The sequence below is a fragment of the Micromesistius poutassou genome (genome assembly GCF_964030765.1).
Source record: "Micromesistius poutassou genome assembly, chromosome: 9".
Lineage (NCBI taxonomy): Eukaryota > Metazoa > Chordata > Actinopteri > Gadiformes > Gadidae > Micromesistius > Micromesistius poutassou.
In genome coordinates this window covers 1,049,635-1,066,493 of record NC_140279.1, presented here as the reverse complement: position 1 = coordinate 1,066,493, position 16,859 = coordinate 1,049,635, and the positions used below count along the sequence as shown (strand labels likewise).

The following is a 16,859-nucleotide window of genomic DNA, read 5'->3' as shown; positions in this document are numbered from 1 at the left end:
TTTCTAACAAACCCTGCTGTCTATTAAACTTGATCATGTCAGATTGATGTTACCTCAGAATCCCAAGGACAGACTTAGAGGCTCCTGAATAGAGAACTATAACTTGGTATTAAGAATTGCAAAAGGCAGTTGTTACTGCAGAGATATGACAGAGGTAATTCATGACCAGCTCAAGTTATTTTGAGCTGTGATTAATTCTAATTCAAGTCCCTAGGCAAAAGAAGATGTGTATACCATGAATGAAGAGAAATTCACTTTATTCTTCATGTAGAATAAAGTGGCCATGACCTTACATGGATGAGTTGTCAGTGATAAACACACAATCGCATTGAATCACATCCTGTTTCCTCTTCTCTGACATTAATAAGTTCCAGTGAAAGTAAGGGCATTGTCAGTGGAGCAGCAGAACTCTTGCTGACACCACACTCATCACCATGGCACTGCACAATACCTGGGTGGTCCTGATGCTGGTCCTCAGCCTTCGTGGTCAAGGTAAGAAGATCATTACTGTATTAGTAGTTTGTGCATTGAATCGATTTACAAGGAAGGTGGATACAGCCTGATGTGTGTACATCCCCTTCATTTTGGGATCTTTTTTACTTTTCCAGTTCAAACAGGGGAAATCATCGGCGGACAAGAAGCTGTCGCTCATAGTAGACCCTACATGGTGCTTTTGGAACTGATAGTGGGGAATCACAAAACCGTATATTGTGACGGATTCCTGATCAGCGATGAGTTTGTGGTGACAGCGGCTCACTGCCAGGCCCGGTGAGGTTCTTTACTTATCTGCAGGACAACAACACTGTGCTGATTTGAGCTATGGTTCCTCAAGTACAACAGGAACTTACAGTCCAGAAGATAACTATTCATTACTCAAAAGCTATATTCATTCTACAACATGTGTTATTGGCCTATATCTGCATTCTGCGTTAAACTACAGGTTTTATAGAGCTTTTAGTTACGAGCACCATATGTCTAATACAGTTTGTAAACAATTGTATCAATTATACTTTTGTGTCCCAGTATCTACTACGTCTATGTTGGTCTTCACAAGTTCATCAATGATCAAACTCCGAAGGGCATTCAAGTGAGTCGAGCAATTCCACATGAGGAATTCAATTCTAAAACAGGATTCCACGACTTGATGTTACTGCAGGTAAGCATATAGCATGTCACCTATGTTTGGTTGATCATGAATCCACCTTTATGTTAAAGAAATAATACATTTTAGGGCCAATGTATTCTGTTTTGACACTAACCAGTACCCCTCCCTCCCCCTTCTTCTCAAGTTAAATGAGAAGGTAAACTTCACAGAGCATGTCAGAGTGATTAATTTAGCAAGCCGAAGTGATCATCTGCCTCAGCGCTGTATAGTCTCTGGTTGGGGATTTAGCAAAGAGAATGAGGACATGGCCAGAGAGCTGAGGGAAGTTAATGTGAATCTTGTGAATCTTACACTCTCTGCTGAGCTCCATGCATACTACTCCCTTGGAGAAACCGGACCTTCACACGTGAGTGACAAAATAATTATTCACATGTTTTGTAATTTATATCTGCCTATTTGTATGCAAGTCAAAAGTAGACCCAAAAGCAAGCAGTTATGTACAATTATATTTCAGTGTTTCTTCAGAATCAGTTGATACGGTAACCTCTTTATGTGTGATTACAGGGAGACTCTGGTGGTCCACTTGTTTGTGAAGATGAAGTGGCGTACGGTGTTGTGTTAGGTGGCACAAAGTGCCTAAAAGTGTTCACTAAAATCCCAGACTATCTTGGTTGGATTGAAGCCCACCTGGGGAAAGAGTGAATGCAGAATGTCATCGTTAATATGCTCATGCTTTGTGAACCATGTTGATGAATAAAAAGCTGTTTCACAAACCTGTTCTGATTCTCTCACCACATGAAATGGGACACATTGAAGGAGAAAATTAAAAGAAACTAAAACTTAGCAAAATAGCATACATTCTTTGTTTTGTTTGTGTGTTGCGTGTACATGTTTGTGTGTATGTGCTTTTTCTAATGCATCTAAACCTAGTTAAAACTAAGTCATTCCTGTATAAAACTTGAGAACCTTTACATTCTTGATCAACTGAAAGATAAATTGGTTAAAATTAAGATAACACTGCCACCTGGTGTACATGCGTTTGATGACCTTACTTCTTTTGAATAAGAACGACCAAAGAAATCAATTAATTCCTTCATGACATATTTAGCTATTTTCTGAATTGTATATAATAATCCAATAACTGACAGAAATGATTGATCATGTCAGAATGATGTTACCTCAGAATCCCAAGGACAGACTTAGAGGCTCCTGAATAGAGAACTATAACTTGGTATGAAGAATTGCAAAAGGCAGTTGTTACTGGAAAAATATGACGTGTGTGTGTGTGTGTGTGTGTGTGTGTGTGTGTGTGTGTGTGTGTGTGTGTGTGTGTGTGTGTGTGTGTGTGTGTGTGTGTGTGTGTGTGTGTGTGTGTGTGTGTGTGTGTGTGTGCGTGTGTGCGTGTGTGCGTGTGTGCGTGTGTGTGTGTGTGTGCGTGTGTGTGTGTGTGTGTGTGTGTGTGTGTGTGCAGGGACGAAATTTTCATTTCAGAGGTGGGGGGGGGGGACACAAATATTTTTAATAAAACTCTAACTCTTTCAGTTCACTGTGTTTTCTGTGCGTCCTGGTGCTGTTTACAACCTGATGGAGTGACAGCGGGGACGGCCAATCACACAAGGAATGCAGAGCCAATGGAGGAGCTTGTGGGCGGGTCTAAACGAAAGCAAACTGGCTTCAGCTCGAGCGGCCGTTTCCGCTTAGTGTCTGACGAGTCTGTTTACCATAGCGTAACATTGTTTCTGGACGGTGAAAACTGCAGGGGACCAGAACGGCCTTTTGAAAAAGTGTCCCCCCCCCAAATTACGTCCGTGTGTGTGTAGCAGACCACTATGCAGGCTTGTCTTAACGCTATTAACGTTTGTTAACTTCAGCGTTGTATCAAGTATACTTTTGTGTCCCAGTATCTACTACGTCTATGTTGGTCTTCACAAGTTCATCAATGACCAAACTCCGAAGGGCACTCAATTGAGTCGAGCAATTCCACATGAGGACTTCAATAATAAAACAGGATTTGATAACGACTTGATGTTACTGCAGGTAAGAATGAATCCACCTTTATGTTATGTATGTAGGCTACATTATAGTGCCAATTCATTCTTGTTTTGACACTAACCAGTAGGTACCCCCACCCCCTCCCCTTCCTCTCAAGTTAAGTGAGAAGGTAAACTTCACAGAGCATGTACGACCAATAAATCTGGCACGCCGAGGCGATTATCTGCCTCAACGCTGACTATGGCCAGCGAGCTGAGGGAAGTTGAGGTCACACTGGTGAATCTTACACTCTCTCCTGAGCTCCATGCATACTTCTCCCTTGGAGATATTGGACCTTCAAAAGTGAGTGAGCAAAAATGTATTCACGTCTTTTTTTAAATTTATATAGCAGGCCTATGTGTGATTACAGGGAGACTCTGGTGGTCCACTTGTTTGTGAAGGTGAATTGGTGTACGGTGTTGTCATGTGGCACAAAGTGCCTAAAAGTGTACACTAAAATTCCAGACTATATTGGTTGGATTGAAGCCCACCTGAGGAAAAAGTGAATCCAGATTGTCATCGTTAATATGCTCATGCTTTGTTAACCATGTTGATGAAATAGCGGTTTCCCAAAGCTGTTCTGATTCTCATCAAATGGGACACATGAGAAAATAAAAAGGAACTCAAGCTTATCAAAATAGCATACATTTGTTTGTGTGCGTGTACATGTTTTTTTTATTCACTTTTTCTAAGGCATCAAAAGAAAAAAAAAAGACGTCATCCCTGTTTACAACTTGGGATATCTTGATTAACTGAATAAGCTGGTTAAAATTAAGAAAACACTGCCACCTGCTGTACATGCGTTTGATGAATTCCTTTAGAATAAGGACGACCAATGAGAGCATTTGTCCTTCATTTCTGGATTTTATTTAATAATCCCATAATTGACAAAATATTTGATTTCATTCCTTGCACAATCTAATTTCCAGTCATGGACCTCACATGTCCGCAATGTTTCATTAGGGTAGTTGAACGTTCTGGAAACCAAAATAATGCTAAAGCAAGAAACCGATGACCAAGAACATTTGTAAGGGTTTTTATTTTGGAAAAATAAACAAAATGTAAGCATGCACAAAAAAAATGCATTAATGAGAACATTAAAACTCTTGGATTTTCCAAACGAGTAAGGTAACGGAACTAACCAAAAAAACTGACCAAATTAACCAGTGCTTTGTAGGAATTTACTGGACTATTAAGAAAATAATAAAGTCTTTAAGAGCGTATTTGTTTCCTCGTCCTCTTGTATTCCCTTGTACAGAATGTGCAAACAAGGACAGTGATGTATTCCCCTTCTTCATTACGGAGACCATGGGGTGGTACGAAACCACGTAACACATGACCATTCTTTAGCCGAGGCTCTCGTCTCTCTGCATGAACCAACGTTGTGACTGGGCCCGGGGCCATGGGAGACCAAACACTATAAAGTGACTCATAACTCAAAACGTGTTCTTTTAATATCAATTGAGGCATAACATAAAACATGTTCTCTTAAGATCAATTAGAAAAATGAGACTGCCTGATGGGGAACAAAGAAGAAAAAAAAAAGTTAGAAAAACTTGGAGAAGGACCTGTGAGGACGGCTCGACGCGAGAGCCAACCTTCCGCTGAACTCATCCAGGACTGCTCTTTATCTATGGAATTGGTTTCGTTTTTTTTCTCTTTCGTTGATGCGCTAGAACGGAATTTCCAGCTAGGTCCGCTGTCATTCAAATGGGGGTTGCAGGCGAGAAAGGGGCGAGGGGGGGGGGGGGGGAGCGGGCGAGAGGGGCGAACATGGGTGTTGCCTGGGAGACCGACACCCCACTTTGCTGAGCTACCAACCACCATCGTCACCTGGGAGGAAGTCAAGGACAAGAAAGGTTAGTAGTGGTCCGGGAAAGTTCTAGAAGAGGCCGCACAACCGAAATGATGACTGGCTAAAGTCAAAAATAAGCAACGTTTCTCATCGGTTGGAGAGATAAGTCGACTGTTTTCATGACTAGCTTCTGATTCAAAGCAATCGCATCTTAAATAGGTTAGATATTACCACAAAGGCATCGGGTAAAAGATAAAAAAAAATATTCCGTGAGCAGCACAGTTTGAAATACTCTCCTATCAAAAGGTGTACCATGTGGCTCTCCGTGTTTTAACATTACCATCGTAAGGAACCCTGGGTAACTCTGAACGCGGCCGGTCGCTGCAGACTGCAGACAGCCTACCTTAGCACCCACTCAGCAGTAGTGCTAAACTGGACCGTCAACATATTGTTTCTTCCAACAAATTTCAACTATAGGTGGCCTCAGTGGGCGTCAGTGACCACAGCACCGAATCCTGTTCAAAGAAAAAAAAAGCCCTTTGATTAATGAGGTTCCAAGCCAGGGCCAGAGGAAGGAGTCCATCCAGATAAAGCTATGCTGTTTGGGGCGATCTGATTTCACAAAAGATAAACCGACCACATCTTCGTAACAACAACACATCTAGTAGTTGAACTCTGCATTGTTCATTTACTGTGCCTGGGCCAAAAAGCTTAACGTTTAAAACGTGAGACCCTCTCTCTAGTGGAAAGAAAACCTAACAAATATCCTGCATGCAGTCGACAGCCTACGAGGGGGGGGGGGGGGTTTGTTTAAATCGCTCCCATGGCCGATATTGGTGGCTTTCTGATACAAAGCCTCACCAGAGCTACTATTTGGGTCTCTGTACAAACCTCCTGAGCGTTCACCGTATCCGCCACCTTGCGCTCTGTAAGGAAGGAAAGAGAAGGCGCCGTTCAGAATTGGACATCTTCCTTATTTCCGGTGCAATGAAAACAAGATGACCTACCACCCATTCAGACAACTAGGTATCCCCTGAGATGCAGGACCTAGTGGTCACCTCCACTTCTGCTGACATACCTTCCACCACCTCCACCACCGCTGTAGCTTCTGTCTCCACCGCCGCTGCCTACAACGCAATACAAAAGTGTGAGAATACTGGACAGGATTTGGCAAAATAACATTAAGTGTTTTGTAGATTCCACAGTGGATAATCGTCCTTACCATACGAGAATCCACGTCCTCTTCCTCCTCCGCCACCGCGTCCCCCCCTGTAGCCGTCGCCCCCACCGCCACCGCTGTTGCCTCCCCTGTATCCGCCGGAACGACTTCCACCACCGGAGTTTCCGGCTTGATCAACACGAATCGGCCTACCGTCCAGGGACTACGAGGTGGCAACAAAAAAATAAACAAATTTAATACCGGGCAAGGTGGTTCCGTTTCACAAATTCGGTTCTAGCGGGTATATCTTCCAAACGTTTCTTGGGTCAATCGGAGGCGTCTTACCTTTCCATTCATGGCGATCATAGCATCCTTAGCATCTTCGGGATTCTCAAAGGTGATGAAGCCGAAGCCTCTGGACCTCTGCGTCTCCCTGTGCTTGATGATAACAACTAGACCAGAAGAGAGGATTCAGAGTTAAAACCCCCGGTCGTGATTAAAACGCACCATCAAGCGGGTTATTTATTGCTGTGCGAGTCATCCATGCAGTACTTGCCTTCACTAATGGGACCATATTTGGAAAATACGTCTTCGAGTGATTGTTCAGTTGTGTCAAAGCTGATACCACCGACAAATAGCTTCCCTTCGTCTGACGACATGGCGAGTTCTGCCTGCGGGGGGAGACAGAATACGAGGGGGGGGGGGGGGGGGGGGCCGCGTTAATGAGCAGGCGGAGGAGATGCTTCCCGCTTCCCTCATCCGCGGAGGCCAGGATGCAGGCCCCTTTGTTCCTGCGTGTGCTCCCGTCTCCGTCTCCAGAGGAGAGCCCGGTCCGCATCCACAGGCCCCACGTCGGGCATCGACCCCTCCTCGGAGGCCCACCCGATCACACACACACCGCCTTACTGTACATTATTTCAGGTTGTAACGTTATACTATCCGCCTTGCGCAAGTTTGCGTGCTTGGTGAATAGGTTCACGCTAAAAAAATATATAAGGATAAATGTGATGCGTTGCTTAATCCAAAGTATGATGCAATTAATTACACTCCCAACTACCCATACGAAATAATGAATTAATAGCAGGAGTCACGAGGTAGCCGCTACACACAGCAATGATACGGATACACAGGGATGCTACGCCGTATCATGGATGCTAACCATCAAGGCCTTCGATTAATTTCCTCCACGCTATAAATCCACTGCGCAAGGCCAACGCCTTACGGCTGGTATATGTTAAAAAAGCATTAATAGTGATTTTAAAAAGAAAAGCCACCACAATTGAGGCTGTTAAGATGCGTTACCGTTAAATTCTGCGGAGATCGGTAGCGGGCAACCTGAGGCGAGAACGAGCAGACACTAAAAGGACCTGCACCGGGTGTAGCCACGCCCAGTTCTCCTCACCAAAATGACCCGCACCGGGTGAAGCCACGCCCAGTTCTCCTCACAAACACCGAGGCGTTTGAATTAATTAATGTCGGCTCATTTAAATGGCCCACAGGAAGTGGTCACCCTCCCGAACGTTCGTGTTATAATAACAATATAATACGCCTACTTTAATATATATATATAGACATATATATAAAAAATATATATAAAAAGAGGCAATAACAGCTTCAGGAAACCTTTTATTTTGTCACAATAAATTATACAACATAATTATTGTCGGTTTCATTATGCAACGCAGAAATACATGCGTTGACCACATACTGTGTAACAAAGTGCTAAACCTATGTTTACCCATTTACCTAGTCAGTGAATTCACACTGGTCATTAAATAAACAGCAGGTGTACAGCTCAATATTTAATTGTTTTACATTTTACAAAGCCAACAAAATGCTAACAATGCATTGGTCGAGTGACAATCACGTTCAATACATGTTATATACATTCGGGCTGCATTAAAATCACAAAGTGTTGATCCTTTGCCTCGCCTAGCATCTCTGCCTTACTGTTCCCCTGGAATAGAGGAGAGCGCCCCAGTGTGGGCAGAGTGCAGAATGACCCCGGCGACGCGTTGGGCCTACGTCAGTACGTTGGACCCGCGTCGACGACGGATGCAAATGCCAACCCTGTAAACCAGAAGAGCAGTTGTGTATGTTTACACTAAACACAGTCATACTAAAAAGTCAGATGAAACAAAACAAAACTATTTTTCTTTATTATTCATGTAGCCATGAATCTTCTCTGTATGCATTGTACCATGATCTATTTTGAATATTTATAACTCCTGATTGGATAGATTGAAAGGATTATATCCTAAGCTTACATGATGTATTCACTGCTCTAACAAATAAAAAGGAAATAAACTGTGAATTTCTAGAATCATGCTGGAAATAATGTTGGCAATAGGCACCCGAGTGTTGTAACCAATAATTAATGCAAATTAAAAGTAATAACCAAGAGGCACAGCTGATTCAGACGTTGTACCAACCTTTTTCTATGACAGAAATGGAGGAAAGTCAAAGCCACAGTGGCTACCCAGCAGACATGGAGTCATCATCATCTTCTTCTTCTACTAGCACATTCAACCTTAATGGATGGACAAGGGAAACAAAATCAATATCAAGAACTCCAATAGTTAAGCGGCAGTTATGCAATTGCGCCGACACACACACACACACAAACAAACATGTCAATTTAACAGAGCAATGGTATAGTTATAATTAACCACCCTTTAAGCCCTTTACCACAAATGAGAAATTGCAGTCTCAATGGTAGTCAATGTATGCACAATGTGGGAACCGTCTATTTCCTATGACACATTTTCTTTTAGAAATACTTCAGTAGGCTTCGGGATTTTGGGAGAACTCGTGGGTAAACAGCCTTTGACGTCGGATTATTTAATTCCCCAAAGGTCCTTTTTTTTTTTAAAACGAGAAATACTCCGAAAGCCAGGATGTGCTACTGGATGAAATTCATTTTTTGGAAGTAGTCCAGGCCAAGCCCTAGCAACGGGTGAGAGTCCCATTGCATTCGTGGTCAAAGTGGTAGACAGTCTAAGATGGGACATCAACATGATAACTGTTTGAGGGATGTGAACAGGAGAGCAAAAAATGTTACCTCACTTTACTGGCACTATCTCCAATTATGAACTAGCCAAGTGAGCAGCGTTCACCAGAGACAGGAGGACTCATGTGTCGGTAGGCCCAACACTTCATTCTCCAAGGACTTTGTTGAATTCCAAAACGATAGCGGCCAGAGATCTTGGGTGTAATGAAGCATTATGACAGAACCAGAAACAGCAGCAGCAGCAGGACATTTCAGTTCCTAGTCCGTCTCATCCTAGAAGCCCACCCCTTCGGATCCAAGCTGGAGCAAGCAGACTTATAATCATTTAACTTTTAAATTTTAAAAAAAATTAAAAACTCCAGACATGTTGTCCCTAGGCAACTACATAGAGCCCACCCCTCATTCTGAAAGCCACATGTCTGTACTAACTGTAATCAGTGAATTGTTTTAAACTGGCTTCTTTTCGGAGGAAATCAGGAATCAGAGAATTTTCCACGGGTAGTTTTAATAGGGCCTAATAAGGCCAGAAGAGACAATAAAAAAGTACTGATACACAAACAGAGCACATTTCTCAATGATCAGTCCAAACTGCAGCCAATTGTGACGGGATTCCTCAGGATGGCATTAAATATATATATATATATATCGCGGTGACTTTTTTTTTTTTTAATAAAAAAAAAGGGGCTAGAAAGCACAGCTGTCCTGATACATTTGCAATTTCGGGTTGTAGCATTTCCAGAGTCATCCAGAATATTTTGTATCATTTCCATCCCTACAATTTGAAACCGTCATGCCCCCTTTATTTATTTTTTGTTGGTGTGGTCAAAAGGATGGGCTTGTGTATTTCTCATTTCACCTAGTTCATATATTTCTGCTGACACATCGGTGTTCATTTTTTAAATAAGGTTTTTCCAACAAAGCCAAAAATCTGACTCATGGATAAGGACTCAAGGAATTTCAATATAAATAATTTGTTTTTAATAGTTTATTTCAAATCTAAAACTTTTAAATGGCAAAATCAGTTGGGCCTTTTCAAATGCTAGCCAGGCAAGCATATACACCCAGCACCGGGTAGTGTAGTATGAACATACCCAAATGAGAGCATAAGGAAATGCCAAAACATCTGTTTAGGGTTGGTTTTGAGGAAGAAAATGCTCTAAAAAAAACCAAAAAAACCCATCTAAAATATAAGGCCAAGTTGAGCAATAGGCCATTCCTCCACCATCTAGCCCCTTTAACAAGTTAGGTAACAGATAATTTAAATGAGTAACGAAGCAAAATCATGCAAAGAAACCAGGGCCCATATCGAATAAATGTTCTCAAAAAGCTAGGAGGGGCAGAGCTGAAGACGTTGGCAAAGACCATGACGGCATATCCACAGCATGTGAAGCTTCACAAACATGTCTTATTAAGTTTGAATAATCATTTCGATTTGAATATTTTTTTGCTGTTGGCAGCAAAAGCGCTGATGAAATTTTACATTCGCACCGAATGTTTTTGCGGCTGTCATTTTTTTCCCGATAGAGAATTAGATGTAGAAGCTGTCAGGTTGTGTGGAACAGCAGAGATCTCACCAAGTGATTAAGCACAGAAGCTTCCCGGTAATTCTGTAGGCAACTCTAGATCCTCAGTGTGGCTACTTAAACGAGGGAGAACGTATTAGATCATGAATGGAGCATAACTGGTCGCACTTTAGCCTACGGGAGTCCCCAACGGAGTTGTAGAGCACACAATACCCCCAAAAATAAACACTTAAACAAGGGATTTAAGATACAAGGCCGTGTGACCATATTTCACAAAAAGAATAAGCACTGGCTCCCCCCAAAAAGCAAAAAAAAAAAAAAAAAAAAAAGGTCCTGGAAATCTTTAGAAAAAAACAGCGCAGGGTGGTGATGATCTTGAAATCAGGAAGATTTTTTGTGTTTTTACTCGTTTGAGGCTGAGGACGAGAAGTAGGCACAAGTGTAAAGACACTCAAGCAGCATTTGGACAACATCACATCACTTGGGATTTTCACATGGGAAAAGGGAAAGTAGACATGACATCAGGCAATGCTAGTCTTTTTTTGTTGTTGCAGAGAATCTGAACGCAGAAAAGGAGGTGCCACTACTTATGTTCTAAGACGGGCATGGCTGAGAAGATCTCGACTGTCCTCGGTTCACTAATGCAGACAGGAAGGGGCTTTCCACAGGGGTGTTACGGAGATAGGCGTTTTTCGATGTTAACATGACTAGTTCCTAAGTTATATCAGTGTGCTACTCACCATAGCTGTCATAGCCGTCCCTGTATGATCCAGAGCGCTGCTCTCCTCCATAGCTGGTCTGACTCCTGAAACATCAGAGGGACATGTGAGAACACACACTCATCAGCCCTTCAGTTGAAGGATGTCAGATAGCCAGTCAATTTAACAAAGGGATCTCAAACCATGATATCAATTATTCATTTTCTTTTAACATTAACTTTTGGTATAGATCTAGAAGTGCAATATAACAATGGGAAGAGTTATTTTGCTCGGCCAAAGTCGACCCCCCCCCCCCCAAAATAGAGGATAGGGTCTTTTGGGCCAGGGTTATGTTTTTATTACATAACATTTCTTTGGACTAGAAGTCCTAGTTATAGATAACAGACAGCCTGTGAGTTCCATTCCTACCTGTTGTCCCGGCTGTATCCAGCATTGTATCCACCACCACCACCACGGCTGTGGCCGCCACTCCTGTATCCTCCGTAACTTCTGTCTTCATCTCCATAGTTTCTATTCCCACAGAAGCCTCCATCTCTACTGTAACTTCTTTCCCCATAATTTCTGTCTTGGTAGGATCTTTGCCCGTATCCTCCGAAATCCCCTAAAAAACAGAAACAGGAAGAAGATGACACATGAAGGAACCCCATGTACACGCATAGAACCACAAGGCCAATAGTACAGCTTGAAGTGCATGCCATAAAACAAAAGCATTACCACACAAAAAAAAAAAAAGGGCATGACTTAAAGCAAATGTGAAAGAAACCACATTGCAGTGCCAGCCCTTACCTTCCATATATCCACTCCCACCTCGTCTGGCCCCTCGGTAGTCCAGACCCACGGAAAGAGCCTCCAGAACGACCACTAGGCTTCCCGGCCTCATCCACACGGATCTGCTTGCCGTCAACCGCCTACAATGAAAGGAGAAAAAAAAAAAAAAAAAGAAGAGGAGTTGTGGGGCTTTCAGCAAGCAATTTCAAGTTGTGACTAACATTAAATTGTATACTTGTCAGTTGCTTCTTTCAACTGTTTCTGGGTGTTCAGCCTAGGGACAATGTTGTGGCCAGGCAGCCGTACAGCTGCCTCATTTCAATCTCCTTATCTTATACTCCCTCTTTTTACAACTGTCAAATCTTACTTCTAACACACACACACACACACACACACACACACACACACACACACACACACACACACACACACACACACACACACACACACACACACACACACACACACACACACACACACCAAGAATCCAGGCAAACCACATAATTAAAATACAGATCCGGTTACGGAGTAAACAAAAAAATGAATGAACATGCTCTGACATGTTTTTGGTAAATAGGTCAAGAATGCAGGTAAACCGCTTAATTAAAATGCAGTTACAGATCCGGGTTGAGGAGTAAAAAGAAAACCCTCTACAGTTGGCTTTATATGGACACAAATAACATTATGTGTATTTGACTGGATATATGATGAAACATTTCATGCAAGAAAAAACAGATGGGAAAACATACCTTCCCATCCATAGCAGCCATTGCATCTTTAGCATCTTGGGGGTTTTCAAATGTCACAAAGCCAAATCCCCTCGATTTGTTTGTCTCTCGGTCCCTCACCACGTCAGCTGTGAAGGCATGGCAGGACAACATTAGTCGTCCGGTATCGCAAGTCGAGTTTTAAGATGACCTTCATATACTGTCGATGTCAACGTTATTGACACCTTACCCCTAATGCCCTAATGCCTCTGACAGCCACAGTTCATGCAACAACATTTTTGCGACATTAATTCGGAAGGGCAATAATTGAACAGTGACTCCAGATTATAAGCATACCTTTCAAAACGTGTCCGTACTTGCAGAAGGCGTCCTTGAGGCTGTTCTCGTCCGTGTCGAAGCACAGCCCTCCGATGAACAGCTTCCCCTCGTCAGCCATGTTGAGCTGCACACACCGAAAATAAAGTTGTTTACCAGGGACAGTTCAGCCTTTAAACTGTCAGCCAAATAGCACACATCGATAACACAACCCCTGTTCCCTTCAGCTCACCCGGATATTACAATACGGATGAGTGACTCACACTGGAACCACAGTTTTAAACTTGCAGGACAATTTACAGCTCCCTACAGGAGCAGTGGCCGTCGTTTAGCCGAGCGTTCAAATTCGGAAATGCTAAGAAAATCGTGCCAATAATAGTGGTGCCAATAATGTCAGTCACTGCAACCTGCAGTCTTAATGTCACTCAATCCACACGAATATAAATGTTAAACGTGCATGGACGCATACCTTATTTATCCACTGCTGGAGGAGCGATCGGATCGTCGCGATTGTCGTCAGACCTGCCAAATGCGAATGAGCCTAAAATGGCCTCTCCTCCTCCGAGCGCTCCTGACAGCGATCCGCTCCCTTCTTCTACGGAGAGCGCTCCCCTCCCATTTTTGGTCAAACCGGTTTAACGGTGGTTTACCGCCACCACGCCTTCCAGCAGGGTACTATAAACCCTGTCTGGGCTCTCATCTGCCGATCAGATGCATGGTGGCGACACCTTGAAGCATTTTGTATTTGTATATACACATTTATTATACATATATATGTATTTATTTGCATGTATGCCTATAGATTTATATATTTGTATTTATTTATTTGCATGTAGGCCTATACATTTTACTTTTGCTTTTACTTTGACCCACTTTGTTATTGACATGTAGGGCCTTTTGTTTGGTGTTTTTTTTTCCAGTCGGGGATGATTTGACGGTAACTATTAAATAGTAAAAGAAAGACAGAAAATGTTTATATAAATATACACACACATATAGGCCTACATCGTATTTATATATTTTCCCGTCAAATCACCCCAACAGGAGAAACGTTATAGGCCTGCATGTCAATAACAAAGTGGGTCTACTAATGTAAAAGAAATTCGTCAAACGGCCATCAGCTGTTGGAGAACGTAAGCTCCACCATGTAGGCCTAGGCTATAATAAGAGCAGCAAACCCCATATCGTAAATGCCCGGGGCTAAACTGTAGGCCTACTTCATTGCAACACTTCATGTAACCGGTTTTGTCAAATACAGGTCAAGAATGCAGACAAACCACTTTATTCAAATGCAGTTACAGATCCGGGTTAAGGAGTACACAAACAATTAGCTTTATATGAACACAAATAACATCGTGTGTATTTCAAATACGGAGGAATCATTTCATGCAAGAAGTTTTAGAACCACTTTGTTATTGACATGTGTTACGTTTTTCCAGTTGGGGGTGATTTGACGGTAAGTAGGTAGTAGTACAGTAATAAACAGGTAATAGTAGTACCTATAAAATAGTCAAAAAAAAAGTAAAGAAAAAGTATACATATAGGCCTATATACACACACACACATATATATACATATATATATATATATATATATATATATATATATATATATATATATATATATATATATATATAGGTAATAATTTGGTAATACTAACTCTCAAATTACCCCAACAGGAAAAACGTTACACGTCAATAACAAAGGGGGTCTACTAATAAGTAAAAGAAGTAACAGAAAAGAAACAGAAAAGCTGTTGGACAACGTAAGCTCCACCACGCTATTATAAGATCAGCAAACCCTAAGGTGCTAAACGTTATACTCCATTGCTCCACTTGGGGACAGTGTTGCTTTATACAACCAACAACAAGGCCGATCATATTGGCCTATTGCCTGTATAAAGCCAAATATTACGATTGTGTCATTGAGAAGTCTTTCTTGTTCAAAAATCGGTCCATGTTCTCCATAGGTGTCCGGTACCTTATCATCACATTGTGAGGCGTATCAATTATTAAAACATGTAAATCAAATTGAACAAATATATAAATCAAAGATCCTTCCATATGTATGCCTTTCTTTTATGAGATTAGGCTACATCATTATCATTTTGTATTATGTCATACATTTTATATCATTATTTTGATGGTGTTATTTGACGTCATATTTAATGAAATCACATGACAGAGGTGAAGAGACTTTGACTGCAAGCTTTCCCCTGCGAGGAGGTGCTTGTGGCGCTATCTCCGTGGAGGGGCTCATCGACAGCAGTGTACAAGTGTTGTGTCCTCTTGACTCTCTGGCGCTTTGATGTTGATTGCTATTCCAGAGCTGTGTCTTTGCAGAGGCAATGGCACTCAGAGTGCTCCGCGGTTCAGATGTGTTACATCTTGGCTGTGATGTGTCACAGGTAAATAGTGTCAAACAACTAGCTTGAGAATGGTCTACCTATCTATCTGTCTTTCAAGGTGTCCATCTGTCCGTCCGTCTGTCCGTCTGTCCTGTCCTCTCTCTCTCCCTCTCGCTTTCTCTCTCTCTCTTTCTCTCTCTCTCTCTCTCTCTCTCTCCCTCTCTCTCTCTCTCTCTTTCTCTCTCTCTCTCTCTCCCTCTCTCTCTCTCTCTCTCTCTCTCTCTCTCTCTCTCTCTCTCTCTCTCTCTCTCTCTCTCTCTCTCTCTCTCTCTCTATATATATATATCCACTCGGTCTATCTAATTGTCTGTCTGTCTTTCTGTCCCAGACTCTGTCCCAATCCACTTCTTAGAAAGCGTGAACCTGTTACCAGTCCCAAGGGCGTATAATGAACGACGTCACACAGAGACAGAGAATGTGCCTGTGTGCCTTTAAGAGGTAAGACCACATTGTTATTCTTGGTTTGCTTGCTGAGGAGGTGGACAGATAGTGGTGGGGAAGATGGTGTGGTGGGTGGGAAAGCTGTGTGTAGGAGTTGCCTAATATGTGACGCCGGAGATCTGGCCGCATGCATGCGTGTGTGTGTGTGTGTGTGTGTGTGTGTGTGTGTGTGTGTGTGGTGTGTGTGTGTGTGTGTGTGTGTGTGTGTGTGTGTGCGTGAGTGAGAGAAAGAGAGCCAGAGAGAGAGAGAGAGAGAGACAGAGAGAGAGAGAGAGAGAGAGAAACGGGGTGGTTGTAAATGAGACGTCTTGCCATTGATGCTACCGAGATGCTGCTTCCATCACGTCAGGGCTGTTGACTGAACAGAGAAAGGATGTTGCTCTCCAAAGCCCCATTCTCCCAGCCTGGGCTTCCGACACATGGCAGGAAAGAGAAACAGAAAGGGCTTTTGCATTTCTTGTTTGTTCCCATCCCTCCCAGTTTCTTTCTTCTCATGAAAACCCTCTTACAGCAAGCTCAATATATATATATATATATAATATGTTTTAAAAAATCAATGTATGAAGTGTTCTTGAGTATGCAGAGTGACATGCCGCCGTTCCCCCTCCATGCCTTTGGCTGTGATTACAGCTAATTTGAGTGATTGAAATGCTTCCATGGCGGAGATGGAGTGAGTGAAGTAAAGGGGGCTGGCGCCGATTTAAGGGGTGGAGGCCAGAAAGGCTTGGCACTACTCCAGGTGGAGGAGGTGAGTAATTTCCAACTCCAAAAGACTAGGAGTGTCTAGGAGTTTTTGTGTGAGAGTGTGTGTGTGTGTGTGTGTGTGTGTGTGTGTGTGTGTGTGTGTGTGTGTGTGTG

General features: G+C 42.6%; 3 protein-coding genes across 5 annotated transcripts; 1 reads left to right on the top strand and 2 right to left on the bottom strand.

The window, feature by feature from the left end:
• Positions 1-408: 408 nt before the first annotated feature.
• Positions 409-1,807, top strand: LOC311353587 (mast cell protease 2-like; the record flags this gene model as incomplete). Its single annotated transcript, XM_084473502.1, has 5 exons — positions 409-492; positions 609-768; positions 1,024-1,156; positions 1,290-1,511; positions 1,670-1,807. The coding sequence occupies exons 1-5, from the start codon at positions 435-437 to the stop codon at positions 1,805-1,807; spliced, it is 711 nt and encodes a 236-aa protein (XP_084329628.1). The 5' UTR covers positions 409-434.
• Positions 1,808-4,156: 2,349 nt separating this feature from the next.
• LOC311353055 (cold-inducible RNA-binding protein-like) lies at positions 4,157-7,460 on the bottom strand. Of its 3 annotated transcripts, none has more exons than XM_084472892.1 (8): positions 7,393-7,460; positions 6,647-6,761; positions 6,436-6,542; positions 6,154-6,313; positions 6,010-6,058; positions 5,823-5,857; positions 5,272-5,446; positions 4,157-4,969 (listed from the first exon to the last, which is right to left on the bottom strand). In XM_084472892.1, the coding sequence occupies exons 2-7, from the start codon at positions 6,747-6,749 to the stop codon at positions 5,415-5,417; spliced, it is 486 nt and encodes a 161-aa protein (XP_084329018.1). In that variant the 5' UTR covers positions 6,750-6,761; positions 7,393-7,460; the 3' UTR covers positions 4,157-4,969; positions 5,272-5,414. The 3 variants fall into 3 exon arrangements, with proteins under 3 accessions (XP_084329018.1, XP_084329017.1, XP_084329019.1); XM_084472891.1 differs by having other exon boundaries at positions 5,335-5,446; XM_084472893.1 differs by lacking the exon at positions 5,272-5,446.
• Positions 7,461-9,586: 2,126 nt separating this feature from the next.
• LOC311353004 (cold-inducible RNA-binding protein B-like) lies at positions 9,587-13,733 on the bottom strand. Its single transcript, XM_084472843.1, is given in 8 exon segments — positions 9,587-11,039; positions 11,364-11,428; positions 11,751-11,943; positions 12,129-12,169; positions 12,171-12,250; positions 12,860-12,966; positions 13,175-13,280; positions 13,623-13,733. Coding segments are annotated over 7 exon segments (600 nt in total). The 5' UTR covers positions 13,275-13,280; positions 13,623-13,733; the 3' UTR covers positions 9,587-11,025.
• Between the last annotated feature and the right edge of the window lie 3,126 nt (positions 13,734-16,859).

Excerpts from the sequence above, each read along its gene's own strand:
- LOC311353055 (XM_084472892.1), bottom strand. The coding sequence starts at position 6,749 with ATGTCGTCAGACGAAGGGAAGCTATTTGTCGGTGGTATCAGCTTTGAC. Across the intron at positions 6,543-6,646 it reads ATATGGTCCCATTAGTGAAG|TTGTTATCATCAAGCACAGG; the intron begins GCAAGTACTGCA and ends CTTCTGGTCTAG. Across the intron at positions 6,314-6,435 it reads TGATCGCCATGAATGGAAAG|TCCCTGGACGGTAGGCCGAT; the intron begins GTAAGACGCCTC and ends GCCACCTCGTAG.